Below are 18,914 nucleotides of genomic sequence, written 5' to 3' on the forward strand. Positions count from 1 at the left end.
ATGGCCATAGCAACTAGATTCTGTTTTCAGTTGAAAGAAACAAGATTGGTTATTTACAACATCACCAGTCTTATTTCCCGATTGTGTTTCTACCCCATGAGATCCATTTGGTAGCTGCAGACTGCCACTCTACTTCTCTTTATTTCTATTTATATAAAAAAATAAATCAAAACTAAGATTACATATGCAATGTGGTTATCCACAGAAACCTAATATTTATTTCACTTATTAAATAGCACTTACATATTTTGCAGTGCTTTAGAAAGTATATAGAACCATTTACATTAGTGAATGCTCCTGATGGGGCTTATATTTCAATGTGTTTACTACCATTATACAAGCATTCAACACATTCAAGCACAGCAGGGCCAATTAAGAGTGAAAGCCAACCTACTGACGTATAGGTTGTAACCCGTACATATACCCAGTGAAGTGACTGTAATACACAGAGATTAAACAAATCCTCCTGCATAAGTTTTCTTAAGCCCCGTACACACGAGCGGACTTTTCGACATCCAAAGTCTGACGGAATGATTCCGTCAGACTTTTCGATCGTGTGTGGGCTGCAACGGACTTTTGATTCGCAAAAGTCTGACAGACTTTAGAAAATGGAACATGCTTCAAATTTTTCCGACGGAACTCCGCCGGACCCAGTTCCTACCGAAAAATTTGCTCGTGTGTATGCTATTCCGACGGACTAAAACCGACGCTAGGGCAGCTATTGGCTACTGGCTATGAACTTCCTTATTCGAGTCCAGTCGTACGTCATCACGTTCGAATCCGTCGGAGTTTGGTGTGATTGTGTGTGGCCAAGTCCGCTCATTCGAAAAGTCCGTCGGAACTCTGTCGGAACTCCGGCAGAACTCCTTCGGAAGTCTGTCGGACATAAGTCCGCTCGTGTGTACGGGGCTTTAGGGGTCTAGAGTTGTCAGCAGGGTGCCCCAGGGCTCTGTCCCAGGACCAATTCTGTTGAACTTGTTCATAAACGATATAGAGGTTGGAATAAATAGTTCTATGTTTAGTGCGTGCTAAAGGTACAAGGCTAAGAAGAGCAATAACTTCACAACATATAGCAACTTTACAAGAAGACCTCAGTAGAGTGTTAAGCCCCATACACACTATCAGATTGTCTGCTGATTTTTTCCATTAGATTTACCAAACCATATAATATGAGGTCAAACCTTAGGGGTTTCAATGTGTATGCAATCAGGCAGGCCCTTGTACTACATGGTTTTGGTAAACCTGAAGGGTTAAAATCAGCAGACAATCTGATAGTGTGTATGGGGCTTTAGGCAGCTTAATGGTAGATGAGGTTCAATGTAGAAAAATGTAAAGTAATGCACTTAGAAGTTACAAATATGAATGCGTGGTACATGCTAGGGGGAGAACCTCTTTAGGATGGAAAAGGATCTAGGGGTCCTTGTAGATCACAGACTTAACAATAGCGTACAATGCCAAGCTGCAGCAAGCAAGACCAGCAGACTACTAGCATACATTATAAAGGGTATTTACTCAAGAGATAAAACTACCATTCTATCACTTTACAAAACTCTGGCTTAACCATATCTTGTGCATGCAGTCCAGTTCTGGTCACCAATTAGAAAGATGTGTTGAACTGGAGAATGCCAAGAGAAGGTCAATAAAGCTAATAATAGGGCTAAAGGACCTCAGTTATGAGGAATGGCTACAAACATAAAAATTATTCTCTCTGAAAAGAGACGCCAAGTAGTGATATGATCCCAATATACAAATCTTTAAAATTTTGGCTCTAGTGTTGGGAGGAAACGATTTAGTCTTTGGTTTGTAAAGAAGACATGTGATCACACCACAAAGTTGGACGAGAAAAAGTTAAATCCTAAACTGCATAAGGTGTTCTTTAATGTTAGAGCAGTAAGGATGTGGAACCCCCTTCCACAGTTGGTGCTGTCCACGGAGAATGTAGATAGATTTAAAAAGAAAAAACTTCTAGATGCGTTTCTTAGCAAACAAAATGTACAGGGATATTGAAAATGGTGGCATCATGCAAGCACACACACACTCTCAGGCTGAACTGGACAGACTGGTGTCTTTATTCAACCTTACTAACTATGTAACTACAGTATCTCACAAAAGTGAGTACAGCCTTCAAATTTTTGTAAATATTTTTATTATATCTTTTTATGTGAAAACACTGAATAAATTACACTTTGCTACAATGTAAAAGGAGTCCACAAATTGTTTAACAGTGTAAATTTGCTGTGTCTTCAAAATAACTCAACACACAGCCATTCATGTCTAAACCTCTGACAACAAAAGTGAGTACACCCCCAAGTAAAAATTATCAAATTGTGCCCATAGTGTCAACATTTTGTGTGGCCACCATTATTTTCCAGCACTGCCTTAACCCTCTTGGGCAAGGAGTTCACCAGAACTTCACAGGCTGCCACTGGGGACTTCTTCCACTCCTCCATGACAACATCACGGAGCTGGTGGATGTTAGAGACCTTGCGCTCTTCCACCTTCCATTTGAGGATGCCCCACAGATGCTCAATAGGGTTCAGGTCTGGAGACATGCTTGGTCAGTCCATCACCTTTACCCTCAGCTTATTTAGCAAGGCAGTGGTCATCTTGGAGGTGTGTTTGGGATCGTTATCATGTTGGAATACTACCCTTCGGCCCAGTCTCCAAAGGGAGGGGATCATTCTCTGCTTTAGTACGGCACAGTACAGGTTGGCATTTTCATGGTTCCCTCAGTGAACTGTAGCTCCCCAGTGCCGGCAGCACTCATGCAACCCCAGACCATGACACTCCCACCACCATGCTTGACTGTAGGCAAGACACACTTGTCTTTGTACTCCTCATCTGGCTGCCACCACACACGCTTTACACCATCTGAACCAAATACGTTTATCTTGGTCTCATCAGACCACAGGACATGGTTCTAGTAATCCATGTCCTTAGTCTGCTTGTCTTCAGCAGTTTGCAGGCTTTCGTGCGCATCAACTTTAGAAGAGGCTTCCTTCTGGGAAGACAGCCATGCAGACCAATTTGATGCAGTGTGCGCCATATGGTCTGAGCACTGACAGGCTGTCTCCCCACCCCTTCAACCTCTGCAGCAATGCTGGCAGCACTCATACATCTATTTCCCAAAGACAACCTCTGTATAAGATGCTGAGCACGTGAGCTTAACTTCTTTGGTCGACCATGGTGAGGCCTGTTCTGAGTGGAACCTGTCCTGTTAAACTGCTGTATGATCTTGGCCACCGTGCTGTAACTCAGTTTCAGGGTCTTGGCAATCTTCTTATAGCCTAGGCCATCTTTATGTTGAGCAACAATTCTTTTTTTCAGATCCTCAGAGAGTTCTTTGTGGTGAGGTGCCATGTTGAACTTCCAGTGACCAGTATGAGAGAGTGAGAGCTCTCTCACCTGCTCCCCATTCACACATGAGACCTTGTAACACTAACGGGTCACATGACACCGGGGAGGGAAAATGGCTAATTGGACCCAATTTGGACATTTTCACTTAGTGCCGATTCACACATGGGCAACTTGTCAGGCGACTTAGCCACCTGACAAGTCGCGGTCCGTTCTGTACTATGGAACCGTTCTAATAGGAACGACTCAAGTCGCTCAGACTTAGAAAAGGTTCCTGTACTACTTTGGGATGACTTCAGGGTGACTTGCATTGGCTTCTTTACAGAAGTCATTTTGCAAGCCGGCTCTGAAGTTGTGTGCAGATCCCAACAGAATTGGTCCTGGGACAGATTGCAAAGTTGCGCTGCAAGTCAGACTGCCCCTGTGTGAACTGGTACTTTGGGATGTACTCACTTTTGTTGCCAGCGATTTAGACATTAATGGCTGTGTGCTGCGTTATTTTGAGGGGACAGAAAATTGACACTGTTATACAAGCTGTACACTCACTACTTTACATTGTAGCAAAGTGTAATTTCTTCAGTGTTGTCACATGAAAAGATAGAATAAAATATTTACAAAAATGTGAGGGATGTACTCACTTTTGTGAGATACTATATGTATACAGTTATATTACGCTTCAAACTTGAGTGTCAGGTTACACTATTGTACTATTTAATGCTATATTTCCAATTGGGTTATATTTAATGAAGCTGCTATCCTCCAATGTCTTAATAAACTGGGAGCCACTCTGTTTCAAAATGAAGAGATATTTCAGAGTACAAAACTTTTTTTTATCCAAATCTAGTCTGAATTACAACTAAATTACAAAGAACATGTTGATTACTTACACCTCTCTTAGCACCTCTCCTTAATGGCAGAGCCCTGCCTTACAACAGGGCTATGAATACATAAATGGTGTCCTAGAAGACTCCCCTCCATTTTTGGAAGACTGGGAACACAGGTGATGTGTCTGGAGGATGGCAATCTCTTCATATTAACTATTCTGACTTCTGTCTGCTTGGGTGCTATGTATACATGGTAATTTCGGCTCAGAGGGGGTGATCCCAAGTTTCTGGGCCTCTCTTTCATCTGGAACACTTGCCCTCTGTAGGGTCTTGTAATTATACAGGTCCTGTATCATTCTATTTTGGTGGCCTGTCCATTATGCTATAAAGGCTCCTACTCCCCCCGGACATTCCTATTTCTATGTTCTTTTTGGCCAACACGTGGGGTAGATGAGGCTCTAGTGCCTCGCACCTTTCTGTTGTCTTTCCCGTTTCCTACATAGTATCCTCTGTTGAGATCCTTATTCCTTTCAAACTGACCCTTTCTGAGTTGGACTGAATAAGTGTGATCCACCCAGTTATTTCGGCTCATATATAGTACTGCTTCAATATCTTATCCCCTCTATCTGTGCCTGTTCCTTTTCTGTCTCTCCCTTTCCTGTTCTGTCTCCCCCCGACTTTCTTTTTCCTTCTTCTACTTTTCCTTCAGCTTGATAGAACTCTGGGCTCCACTAGAGACGCCAGATATTGCATTACTTAAAGTGGAAGTAAACTCCCCTATCGTTTTCAGCCAAGGAAGCTGCCATCTTTGCCTCTGTTTAACCACTTCAATACAGGGCACTTAAACACCTTCCTGCCCAGACCAATTTTGAGCTTTCAGCGCTGTCGCACTTTGAATGACAATTGCGCGGTCATGCTACACTGTACCCAAATGAAATTTTTATCATTTTTTTCCCACAAATAGAGCTTTCTTTTGGTGGTATTTGATCACCTCTACGGTTTTTATTTTTTGCGCTACAAATAAAAAAATACCGAAAATTTTGAAAAAAAAAATGTTTTTTTTTGTTTCAGTTTCAAAACTTTGTAAATAAGTACGTTTTCTCCTTCACTGATGGGCACTGATGGGGCTACACTGATGGGCACTGATAAGGTGGCACTGATGGGCACCAATGAAGTGGCACTGATAGGCGACACGGATGGGCGACACGGATGGGCGACACGGACGGACACTGATAGGTGGCACAAATTGGCACTGATAGCTGGCACGGATGGGCGGCACGGATGGGCATGGATAGGCGGCACGGATGGGCATGGATAGGCGGCACAGGTGGGCATAGATAGGCGGCACAGGTGGGCATAGATATGCGGCACAGGTGGGCATAGATAGGTGGCACAGGTGGGCACTCATAGGCGGCACAGGTGGGCACTCATAGGCGGCACAGGTGGGCACTCAGACGGCACAGGTGGGCACTCAGACGGCACAGGTGGGCACTCATAGGCGGCACAGGTGGGCACTCATAGGCGGCATCGGTGTTATAGTAATGGATGCCAATCAGTGCCAAACAATAATGCATGCCAATCAGTGATGCCCATTGTGGCCACTGATTGGCATCCATTATGGGCACTGATTGGCACCCATTGTGCTGACTGGCACCCTGGTGGTCTAGGGAGGATTATGGTTTTTTATTACCTTTTCCCTGGTGGTCTAGTGGTGTCCCTGGTGGTCCAGTGTGGGCATCCTCGGGGGGGCTGTGCTGATAATCGATCAGCACAGACCCCCCCTGTCAGAGGAGCAGCCGATCGGCTCTCCTCTACTCGCGTCTGACAGACGCGAGTGAGGGAAAGGCGATCACCGGCTCTTCCCATTTACACTGTGATCAGCCGTGATTGGACACGGCTGATCACATGGTAAAGAGTCTCCGTCGGAGACTCTTTACCGAGATCGTAGTTGCCGGGTGTCAGACTGACACCCCGCAACAACGATCGCCGCGATGCGCGCCCCCGGGGGCGCGCAGCGGCTCATAATCCTAATCACGTCATATGACGTCCGGTTAGGATTATGAAACCACTTTGCCGCCGTCAATTTGTAATAGGGCGGGCGGCAAGTGGTTAATCTTCAACTGCTATGGTGCTGCACATGTGATTTGTTATTACACCAGCCATTGGATGGTTTGATAGTTTGGCTGAGAGCACAGCTAATGTGCAGTTAGCATTCCCTGCATGCCTTTTTTTTTTTTAACTGTTTGGCATCAATCAATATCCTACATTTCTAATAATAGGTCATATACCCTCTATAATTTGCATAAAATATGTTAATGATACTTTCTTTCAAGAGATGCATTCCATAACGGTGACATGCCTGGCCTCACCTATAGGTATTTTCTTATTGGTTCAACAGTACATTTTCTTGCTCTAAATCTAGGGGTGTTTCCATTGCCATTTAGAAGTCATATCGTCTCACCAAATAGTGGAAAGTAAGACAGACCCGGAAGGGTTTGTTTCTTAAAATTCTCATTAAAAAAAACACAAATAGGTGTTGAGGCATAGCTAAATAAAATACCTTTACCCCCCCCCCCCCCCTCAAGCTTGCTAACATAGAAGTGTGATTTATCAAAATTTAAATTCTCATTGCGGGCAGAAAATATACTTTTACACATCTATATATCCCAAACAGAGACCAAATTGCCGCCAGCAAACAATACATTAACGATCTTATGGACTTCGCTGAAGGTATGGTAATTATAGTGGGGGGGGTTTTAATTGCATATTAGACCCAGTGCTAGATCCCTTTCAGAAAAGCTTCCATCTCTTACTCCAAGCTTAACAGATTCTAATGATTCTGGACCAAACATCACCTGATGGATTTATGGCAGATATCCGATATTACATTTTATTCTCTGGCACGTGATTTATATAATAGTATTTACTTTTTCCTACAAGCAGATACCCTGTCCAATGCTAGATAATCCTTTCTATAGGTTATTAACCAATATATATATATCGCTCAGGGACCACACTCACCAGCAATAAACTGCTAGCTAGGGCCCTCCATTCCAATAACAGCGTTGTGATCATCCCTATACTAAACAATTTGAAAGGCAATATCACACATGACCCAATTACAATAGCTCAGTTATTCCTATCTTTAATGAAAAACTCTATACTCTGGCTACCTGCTGGCGAGGCTCAGTGGTATAGGGTAAAATATTATTTACTTGAGGCAGGTATACCAACCTATGCTGAAATCGGACATCCAGATATGAGCCTTGAAGGTGTGAGCTAAGTTGGGAGTCGAGTTGCTCTCATCCCCTATGCAAGGGATCTTTCCTGTCTCCCTTCTATATCCCCCCTTTCTTTTTCTCCTATTTTCCTTCTCTTTGCCCTTTCTCTACCTGTCTTCCTACCCACATTTATTTCCTCTACCACTGTCTCTTCTGCTTTATTCAGCTGCACTGATATATATGCATGTTATATGACCCAAAGTTTACACACATATGAGGAAGCTACTGATCTATTGCAGGAATTTGGATGTCCATGTAGGCATCCCACATGTCCAACCTATGTCACTAAAAAAGTCTGTGTATTTCTATGACTACATGCAAGAGATATCTTTTATAGTGTACCAAATCTGCATACATTAGAAGATTTTTTTTTTTTTTATAATATAACATCTGCATCACATTGCACATCTGTGCAAACTGTTGGTGCTATATAAATAAGTATAATAATAAGGTGCACCAGAAAGTTGAAGTATCACCAATGGTTGATATCAGTCCCCCCTATTTAGAAAATAGAAAAAGCCATTGTAAAAGTCATTTTTTTTGCAATCATTACCCAGAACTGATGTTATCCATCCTTTTGCTAAGCCGAGTCACATGCTGCTTACTATATCTGTCAGGGACTTACATGATAAGACACCTCCACTAGAAATCCATGCCTATACCAACTGGATCTGGAGGATGGGGTAAACAGCTCAATCTCTGTATTTGCAGGTGACACTAAGCTAAGCAGGGCAACAACTTCTCCGTAGGAACTGGAAACCTTGCAAGAAGATCTGAATAAATTAATGGCATGGGCAACTACAATGCAAATGAAGCTTAATGTAGAAAAAAGTAAAATAATGCATTTGGGCGGCAAAAATATGAATACAATCTACTCACTAGGGGATTAACCTCTGGGGGAATCTAGGATGGAAAAGGACCTGGGGGTCCTAGTAGATGATAGGCTCAGCAATGGCATGCAATGCCAAGCTGCTGCTAACAAAGCAAACAGAATATTGGCATGCATTAAAAAGGGGATCAACTCCAGAGATTAAACAACAATTCTCCTATTCCACAAGACTCTGGCCGCACCTAGAGTATGCTGTCCAGATCTGAGCACCAGTCCTCAGGAAGGATGTACTGGAAATAGAGCGAGTACAAAGAAGGGCAACAAAGCTAATTAACCTTAAACTGCGCATAGGGTTCTTTACTGTAAGAGTGGCAAAGATGTGGAATTCCCTTCCACAGGCAGTGATTTCAGCGGGGGGCATCGATAGTTTAAAAAAACTATTGGATAAGCACCTGAACGACTGCAACATACAGGGCTATACAATGTGATACTGACATATCATCACACACATGGGTTGGACTTGATGAACTTGTGTCTTTTTTCAACCTCACCTACTATGTAACCATGTAACTGCTCAGGCTATCACAAAACCAAATGATGGTGCCACCTCACATGATGGATTCTTATTAAAGTAGAGTAAACAAATACTATTCAATCTAGCTGTCAGAGTAGCAGTTTCCCTATGATCTAGGTCAGGGATCTCCAAACTTTCTAAGCAAGGGGCCAGTTTACTGTCCTTCAGGCTTTAGGGGGGCTGGACTGTGGCAATTGGGATTACAAAATGCCCCAGCATCAGTGCCTCATCATTGGTTTTATTGACAGGAATAGTGCCCCATTGATGGTGTCAGTAAAGGGAATGCATACAGGTATGTAAGTGCTTCCACCTTCTCACATCCCAGTAGGGGGAATGGTGCCCCATCACTGGTGTCAGTTGCTGGAATAGTGCCCCAAGGGCCAGATAAAGGCAAGCAAAGGACCAAATGTGGCCCCTGGGCCGCAGTTTGGAGACCACTGATCTAGGTCACAAATACAGTGATTGAACAGATGATTGAAATAATTGGTGGCCATCCAAAAAAGTGTCAGCAAAGATGTCCATGCACTGTAAAACGATATTGTTATAAACAGATATAAACAAACCTCTTTCTGCTTAGGGTCTTGTGGATAGACATCGGGTGGTCCAAGTCTGGGTCTTTTGAGAGGTCTTTCTTCATAACTAAGAATTCCCAGAGTAGCCATGATTTTTCATGATACCTTCTTCTAGAATGGAATGTGGCACAGAGTCACTTTTACTACAGAGGTATATGTTTCAGCAAATCTAAACAGAAGGATAAATGTGGTTAACAACAGAGATGAATGATTAACAAATCCTGAGACTAATTAGGCATAAACATTCAGCAAAACAGCCTGTTTTTAGGCCTGCAGTAAATGAGATGAACAGCAAAAGCTGGACTAAATATGACATCTAATGCCGCGTACACACGATCCAAATACCGATAGTTTAGAACGCGGTGACGTACAACACGTACGTCGTGACTAGAAAAAGGAAGTTCAAATAGCCAGTAGCCAATAGCTTCTGTCTCATAGTTGAATCTAAACATGCGTGATTTTTTGGAGTGTATGAATTGCATACACAAGATCGGAATTACCGATAGAAAGTTTTTCCATCGGGAAAATTGAGAACATGCTATACATTTTTGGCTGGCGGAAATTCGGACAGCTAAATTCCGATAGAGCATACACACGGTCGCATTTTCCGATTAAAAGCTCTCATCGGTCTTTTTCTGTCTGGAATTCCGACTGTGTGTACGCGGCATAAGCCCTTTCCCAGGACTAGCCAAGCAGTAGCCAGCTGTGTGTGTGTGTGTTTTTTATCAAGGTTTTTTTATTGTTACATTTTTAACACAGAGTTCTTTCCATTTGATTATGTCAAATAACTATTATATCTGTCTGTTAACATTTTTTCTTGCTCTACAATGTTCCATACTCTTAAAGAGACTCTGTCAGAACAAACTGAAAGGGTGTCCGCTCTCTCCATCCCATCATCTCCTAATCCATTTATATTCACCTTCACATTGCTTCCTAGCCCATCCTTCTGCTGCTGCTGTTGCAAAAAAACCTATACTTACAGGTATGGGAGAGCATGTGACCTTGTGGACGGGGCTTAGCACCCAACGTGGAGACCCTCCCGAATGCTCTCGCTAATGCCCGGGAACAGAGGCTCGTGGGGCAGTGGTCATGCGAAAATCAGCATTAAGGCGGCACCCCAACTTAGAAGCGAGATATTCACCTTGCACAGTCAACTCTTTGTACACCAAGAAAGTCCATTACTGGTAGAATCCTAGTTTCAGGGAGAACCCCAGCAGGGTAGCCCACCAGGGAGTCCATGTGATTCAGCAGGACTACGTGGTGCAGCAGTCCTTCCTGGGGATGAAAGAGAGGCCCTGAGACCTTCCTTTGTATTTATGGTTCACCAAGTGGGGGCAAAGCCATTAACACTAGGGAGTGGGCAAACTTAACCCTTGGGCAGCCTGCTGCCTCACCAAACATTGCATTACAAAGCAGAGAAAAATAGAACTTTATCATGATTCACATATCAGCAGTGAACAACAGTACAAAAATAAAGTGAAGTTTATTTTTACATAACACCCCTGTAAGCAACTGCTTACAACCTCCTCCCACGATGCACTGTCCCGGCCTTGTGGCCAATCTCTAGGCTTGAACATTTTCAGATGATGGAGGCTGTGAGATCATAAATCTATATATGTTTTGACACAATTCAACACAATATTTTGGGACAGATGCAACGGAGGATGGAGCGACATGAGGACGATTTTGAAGTTGCGTATACTGTGAAGTGGTCTAGAGTTGGGACTTTAAAGGGACCTGTCTGTTTTTTAAAATACAGTTTATTTCAAACTTTACGGGAGCTGTTGGAATCACAACTACCAGTGAGCAGTATTTCTACCTACCTAAGCCCAGCCACCACACTGACAAGTTGTGATCCTTTACCAACAGTGTTGCATAACCAACTAAACAATCTTTCTTTGTAAGTTCAGGCCAAAATGTTTCTGCTAAATTTCTCTAGCAAAAAATACCCAAATTAAAATATTACTTAGTGAGAGTGACAGTTATAAAGTCTACAAGCTATGGTATATATATTTGAAAATTCAATCCTGATGCACTGATTGCCTTTTATTGAGGCGCTAAAATGCTAGGACAGTATAAATGCCGCCCAAATGACCCCTTTTTGAAAAGGCAATACAGCGCCTCCTCACTGCCTTTCAAATGCTCTCTGAAAAGCGATTTGAACACAGGTCACTCTTCAAAGAGCATTGCACATGTGAAAAAGTCCTTATGGTGACACTGACTGGTGTGACAGTTATGAGGGACACTGGGACCGGTGGCTGTGATGAGGAACACTGGGACTGGTGTGGTGGTGATCAAGAACACTGGGACTGGTGTAGTGGTGATCAGGGACACTGTGACAGGTGTGGTGGTGATCTGGGACACTGAATGGTAACATTGGTCTGGGGAAATTATACTGCTGCGGCAGTGATCAGAGACAATGGCTAGCAACACTTACAGTGATGTCAGTGCAGCCCAGCTATTGTAGGTCACCACCACAGCAGAGCTATGTCACTATACTGACACTGCTCTTGCTCTGATGACAGTATATACATTTTTATTTTTATTTATTTTACACACTGTCACCAGAGCAGTGCAGTGTCACCATAGCGGTTATAGAGACTGTCTGCATTATCCGGCATAAACATCCCTTATCCGATAAGGGATAAGCCACTCACTTGTATATGTAAATCTCCGCTTGAGCCACTGAGCTCTATAAACAGGCTTTAAATAATATAATATAATATATAATTTCACCTCATGTAACATGTTACACCTATTTTCAGGGTGTAACATGTAACAGATGCACTGGCCCCTGATCCTCTGTTCTGACAGCTAGCGGGGGATCTTCTTCCCCCCGCTAGCTGTCACAATCTGCAGAAAGAACAGTCCTCACTTTAAGCATGAATTTAAAAAGATTTTTCACCATTTTTTCCTTTCACTTCCATACTGCAGCAGACTCATATCCAATTTTTATGAACTAAAAAAAGATTGCATTGAATTTTGATAAAGTGTGGCAAAATATAAAGCAGTTCCTTTGCCAGTCCCTATAAATCGGTCCCTTTTCATTTCAACAAATACAGTTAGTTATGTATACCACCAATAAACTTTCAAATTATACAGTAAGAAGGTACAAACCAATGTGAATTTGTTTAGGTTTTCTGAGGTCAATTACAAATGTGTGTAACATGTTTTGTACTTGCAGACTAAGTACATTACACCCTCCAGCTGAGCCATGCAGATACAGACAGTTACATTTTCAATGCAATAATCAGAATTTTAACAAATAAATCTCCATCCTGCCTGACTGAAGCGGTTTATCCCTGCTTGCTATTTATATACGCTGTTAAGTGCTGCAATTAAATGCCTTCTGCTTTCTGAAGCGTTCATCGATTAACCCTTGCTGTGCAGCAAATCTTTCCCTGGCAGTGGACGGGTTAATACCATAGAGATCATGCATGACTTTACCCTTCAGTGATTCCACCATAGTAGTTTTCTGTCTCCGGTTGCTAGGCAGAAATTTAACTCCTACACAACAGCAGTGAACTATTTAATCAGAAGGCTGCCGGATATGGTATTAACTTTCACTTGCCTTGGCCTCAAGCTATGCAGAACTGGGATCCGGCCTATCCTGGATGCTTGGAGATGTGAAGATCTGGCCAGGTTGCTTGTTGGTGTCACCAGTGCTATGGTATACTCCAAGGATGCTGGTGCTCCAGGGCTGCTATTGCTTTCATCCCTTATTTAGTGCATCAGCACAGACAGGTTGGCTGGGGAAGTGATGACAAGGCTTGCAGCTGATATTCAGAACAGGTCAATGAACAGATCAGTTTAGTGCTGCAGGCTCTGGGAGGGATCCAGTGAGTGCTGCAGTGGCTCTCACAATCAAAGCACCACCATGCACTTGCTCTTCCAGCTGCACAGGCTGACGTCTGTCAGGCTGCCGGCTTCCAACCCACTTCACAGCTGGCCACGTCACAGGGAGGTTAAAGGGGACAGGCACATTTTTTTTTTTGTCAGCTAATATGCTCGCTTGCTCGCTCTCACATACTCTCTCTCAATAAGCCTTATGGGAATATCAATTTCAAAGCATGCACATAAACATACGCCTGAATGAACAGTAAAAACAAAAGAAGCAAATCTTTGATGGAACACGGTGCTTACCTTTCTTTGAAGGCCTCGTGCACGCTGGTTTATTGTAAGCGCTGCTTCTCCCGACAAGAGAAAATCAGCATTAAAAACTCACCCAAGCTGCGAACCAGTTTAGACGAGTTTAGCAGCAATTTGTGTTTTGGGTGTTTATTTCTTTATTTCGTTGGCCAGGATTTTCATTTATTCTGGCCATTGAAATGGCTAAACACGCCTAGCGCTTGGGCGCATTTAGCCGCGTTTGCTGTTTTTCTGCCCAAAAGCTTCTCTCCTCAATGTGATTATTTGGCGCAAAGGAGAAGGAGCTTTGATAGCCTTTAAACTCTGCTGCTCCTAAACTCTCCTGAGGCTAGTTCACACTAGCCTCAGGGTTGTCAACCGCCAGTAAATTTACTGAGAGTTTGTAAAAATCTGTAATTTTTTTACAACTGCCAGTAAATATCAGGGGCTAATAATTTCATGCTGTTGTAGCACTGACCCCCGAAGGAGCTGCTGGTTTTATTGGGCTTACCGTTACCTTCTTGACCTCGTCTCCGTCTAGGGGTTTCCCATGGTAGATGGCCCAAAGAATTGTAGAAACTGACACTGGATCCTCTGTTTGGGATATTTATTGAAAAGATAACACCTTTTCTTATTGAAGGGTAAAGGGTGAGGGAGAAAGCTCAGCTACTTTTGGAACTGCAGAAATAGGAAGTCTCTCACAATAAAATTCCAGAGAACTACCGTTTCACAACTGGATTCTCACAGATACCAGATAGACCTCCTCTCACTAGGCCTAGCAGCTGATAGAGTAGAGAAAAGTCTCTGCCTCAGACTTGAATGTAGAACACTTGTGAAAAGTCTCTGCCACAGACTTGAATGCAGAACACTTGTGAAAAGTCTCTGCCACAGACTTGAATGTAGAACACTTGTGAAAAGTCTCTGCCACAGACTTGGATGTAGAACACTTGTGAAAAGTCTCTGCCACAGACTTGAATGTAGAACACTTGTGAAAAGTCTCTGCCACAGACTTGGATGTAGAACACTTGTGAAAAGTCTCTGCCACAGACTTGAATGCAGAACACTTGTGAAAAGTCTCTGCCACAGACTTGAATGCAGAACACTTGTGAAAAGTCTCTGCCACAGACTTGGATGTAGAACACTTGTGAAAAGTCTCTGCCACAGACTTGGATGTAACTGAGGGTGCCACACAATCTGGATAGTGGTACGCACGCTATACCCTTACCCTTTATATATAACATCACAAATTTAAGCTTCATTTAAACGATGGAGGCGCCCCATCTCTCACGTTCATCCTCCAGTCTCTCTCCTCCACTCCTTCCTCCATCATCTTCTCTACACCATCCTTGCCCTACAACCAAATCTATTAGCAGGAACAGTGTATTGCACGATATAAAAAATACAACATTTCAAAAGGGTAGGTGAATTTCGGAGTGACTAATTGATTTTATGCCATAATTCTGACAGATGGATGAGTTCTTCTTCACTCTCATCTGTCATGCTCAGAATCGTGTAGGCCTCTTCACTAGTGTACCTTCAATTGGACATTTTGGCCTCTAAATTTATTGGTACAACTAGTGAGACTCTTAAAAAAAAAAAGAACACCTGACTGTCAGGGACTGCTTCAAACGTTACCAAAAAAACTGTTATCACAGGGATCAGGCCTGACTCTGCGAATGTGGCAGTTATGTGTTTAGTGTTTTCTAAGTGACAGTGATCGATAGATATTGCACTTGGGTGGGCTGAGCGGAGGGGTTAAAGGCAGGTGCTAGCAGATATCTGGGCTGATCCTGCTAACGCTGTGTTTTTGGGAACCCTAAACTATTCTGGACACTAATATAGTTCTGATCAGATAAAAAAATATTGATCTGTACAGACACTATACTACTAAGGGAGGTGTATGGTGCGTGCATGGGTGTTAGTGCTACTGGCACTAATCTGATGCTGCCTGGGGCGACACAGATCCTAACTGATGCTAAAACCTAATTGATATCATCCGCCGGGGGTTAAACCTTTTATTAGGTAATGTACGGCGGGTACCCTGATGCTATAAAAAAAAATAACTAACTAACCAGTGTCACCCGTGACACTAATACGGTGATCACTGGTGACAAGGGGTGATCAAGGGGTTAAACCTTTATTAGGGGGATTTAGGGGGGTCCCTAGACCTATCTTGGCCTACTACTAAGTACCCTAATGCTGATTAATGACTAATCCGATTGTCGCGGCCGACGTAAGGTAATGTTGTTTCACCCACCCGTGCCATTCTGCCGCAGTAAAACTGCGGCGGCTGGTCGGGAACCAGTTAAGGGGAACCCCGTACCAATTTTTTTTTTTTAAATAGTGTGGGGGTCCCCTAGGCACTATATACTCTGAAGAGCAGTATATATACTATACGGCCTGTCATTATATATACCCAGCAGAAATTTGGGCCTTACGTGTTAATGGTACCAGAACACTGTAAGCCCTCACAGTTACTCTTGTTGGGCGTAGGAATGGGCCCTGCTGTGAAATATTATATCAAGAATTGTAATTACATGCCATTGTTAAACAGGGGCAGAAAAATTGGGCCTTTGGTTTTGGTGGCACCAGAACACTGTAAAGCCCTGTACACACGATTGGATTTTCCAATGGGAAATGTTGGATGTGAGCTTGTTGGCGGTAAGTCCGACCTTGTGTATGCTCCATCAGGCAATTATTGTCGGACTTTCCGCAAACAAATGTTGGCTAGCATGTTCTCAAATTTTCCACCAACAAATGTGTGTTGTCGTGTACACAAGTCCGTCAGACAAAAGTCCAAAGTAGAAACACGCATGCGTAGGACAGGCCAGTAGCTTAATTGCATATTTAGCAAGTTCTGGCCAGTGGTCCATCCTCAAGACCCAGTAACCCAGTGGATGCTCTGTTGGAAAGGGCCCCCAAGTCTCTTGCCCCTGGATATCCCTGCACCATATAATGCAGACGCTGGCGACGCTGAGGAAAGAAAAATTGTTTAAAGGCATCCGTCAGATGGCCACCTTCTCCACCACTCTTCCTCTGACTGAACGAAGCCTCAGCAACATGTTGTCCAGCACCAGAAAATGCAACCTCCCAGGGTCTGGAAATGCATTGCACAAACCTTTCTTCAAAGCCTCCTGAAGATCTTTCATCCTCTGCTCCCTCTGCGAAGGCAACCTTACCCTTGCAACGCAGATCAAGAAGGGTTGCCAGCCAGTAATGATCCCTCTCTTTGATACCACGAATCCTAGGGTCCTTTCGCAGGCTTTGCAGAATCAGGGAGGCCATGCAGCATAAGTTTGCAGAGGCATTTGATTCTGAGTCCTCTGGGTCACTAAGGATCACATGATTCATAACTACCTCCTCCCAGCTACTTACAACTCCTTGGGTTTCTGGGGACTGAAAACCATCCCTTGAAAACTGCTGCTGAGTTTTATCCTCTACATCCATGCTGACACAATTCTCCTCCTCCTCTTCCTGTGTGTTTGGCAGGCCCACAGGAATGCTATCTGGATAAAGGGGGCCTTGAGAGGAAATTAAGTCCTCCTCGTCCTCCCACTGTTCTGTCTCAAGTGTCTTATCCATGATTCCATGAAGCGTGTGCTCCTGCAGGAAGACTAGAGGGACAGTGTCACTGATGCATGCATTATCACTGCTCACCATCCGTGTGGCCACCTCAAATGGTGACCGGATGCATGCATCCCTGATCAGTAGCCACTGGCGTGGCAAAAAGAAGCCAAGCTCCCCTGACCCTGTCCTGGTGCCATACTCGCATAGGAACTCATTGATGGCCCTCTGCTTGTGTGCAGGCGCTGTTGCCAACATTGAGTTCCACCTGGTTGGCATTTCACAATTGAGGCGGTTGTTGGGCAGGTTCCATTCCCTTTGAATGCTAGCCAGCTGAGCACTGGCATTGTATGACCGCATGCAGAAATGACCACAGACTTTTCTGGCCTGCCTCAGGAGATCCTGTAAGCAAGAACCGCTGCACCACCACATTCAGGACGTGTGCCAAACATGGAACATGGGTCAAGTGTCCCTGTCGGAGGGCGGAGAGAAGGTTAGTGCCATTGTTGCATACATCCATTCCTGGCTGAAGCTGGCATGGCATCAACCACCTCTGAGCCTGCCCCTGCAGAGCTGACAGAATCTCTGCCCCAGCCTGACTGCTTGCGTAGCCCCTTGAATGCTTACGGAGCACCACTGGTTCAGGGGACAAATCTGCAGAAGAGGTCATAGAGGAAGAAGAAGAGGAGGGTGTGGAGGAGAGAGCTGTGGCAGAATCACCACCACGGTGGCAGAATCAACAACACTGAACCCTGTCTTGCATCCAGCTGCCAGCAGAGTTACCCAGTGCACCGTGAAGGAAAGGTAACGTCCCTGCCCATACCTGCTGGACCATGAGTCAGCGGTAATATGAACCTAATTCCGCATACACACGATCGGACTTTCCGGCAGACTTGGTCCGGCGGACTGGAATCCGTCGCACAATTCGATCATGTGTGGGCTCCAGCGGACTTTTTTTTCCAAAAGTTTGACGGATCTAGAAATAAAACATGTTTCAAATCTATCCGACAGACTTGATGGACTAAAAATCGGGAAAACCATTTGTCTGTGTGCTAGTCCAACGGACCAAATACGAAGCAAAGGCAGCTATTGGCTACTGGCTATTGAACTTCCTTATTTAGTCCCGTTTATGACTCCACATTCACGGACTTTCGAACAGACTTAGTCTAGTTGTGTGTGGCCAAGTCTGCTCGTTCAGAAAGTCCGTCGGACCTCCGCCGAAAGTCCGTTGGGAAGACCGCCGGACCTAGTCCATCGAAAAGTCCGGTTGTGTGTATGCGGCATTACTGCTGACCACCCTGTCCAACGAGGCCAAAACATTGCCTTCCACATGCCGGTAGAGAGCCGGAATGTCTTTCTGTGAAAATAAATGATTCTTTGGAACCTGCCACTAAGGTACAGCACATTCCACAAATTCACGAAAGGGGGCAGAGTCTACCAACTGAAAAGGCAGCAGTTGCAGTGCTAGCAATTTGGCTAAGCTAGCATTTAGATGCTGAGCATGTGAATGGCTGGGACTGAATTTCTTTTTACGGTTCAGCAACTGGGGTAGGGAAATTTGCCTGCTAAAATTAATTGGTGGTGTACTGCAAGCAGATTGACTGCAAGTACTTGGGACACCTATTGCTATACCTTCATTCCTCTCAGTGCAGGTTTTTGAGAGGACTGAATGTATAGTAGGGTTGGAGATCCCAGATGAGGAGCAAGAAGAAGTCCACCTTTTTGTTTGATGTGGGTCTTTCAAGTGCTGTTGCCAATAGACTGAATCACAGGTCGCCATATGTCTGG

General features: G+C 44.0%; 1 protein-coding gene across 3 annotated transcripts in view; it reads right to left on the bottom strand.

Annotated features, from left to right (window-relative positions):
• MED12L (mediator complex subunit 12L) overlaps window positions 1–13,409 on the bottom strand; it is a 740,921-nt gene extending 727,512 nt beyond the window's left edge. For all 3 annotated transcript variants that reach the window (XM_077488157.1, XM_077488156.1, XM_077488155.1), the window contains exons 1-2: window positions 13,006–13,409; window positions 9,426–9,603 (exon numbers count right to left, since the gene is read on the bottom strand). In XM_077488157.1, coding sequence (XP_077344283.1) covers window positions 9,426–9,524 — 99 coding nt within the window. In that variant the 5' untranslated portion in view covers window positions 9,525–9,603; window positions 13,006–13,409. The remainder of the gene's footprint in view (window positions 1–9,425; window positions 9,604–13,005) is intronic.
• Between the last annotated feature and the right edge of the window lie 5,505 nt (window positions 13,410–18,914).

The sequence above is a fragment of the Lithobates pipiens genome, unplaced genomic scaffold (assembly GCF_037356315.1).
Source record: "Lithobates pipiens isolate NorthernLeopardFrog02 unplaced genomic scaffold, aLitPip1_a1.2 Scaffold_18, whole genome shotgun sequence".
NCBI classification, from domain to species: Eukaryota; Metazoa; Chordata; class Amphibia; order Anura; family Ranidae; genus Lithobates; species Lithobates pipiens.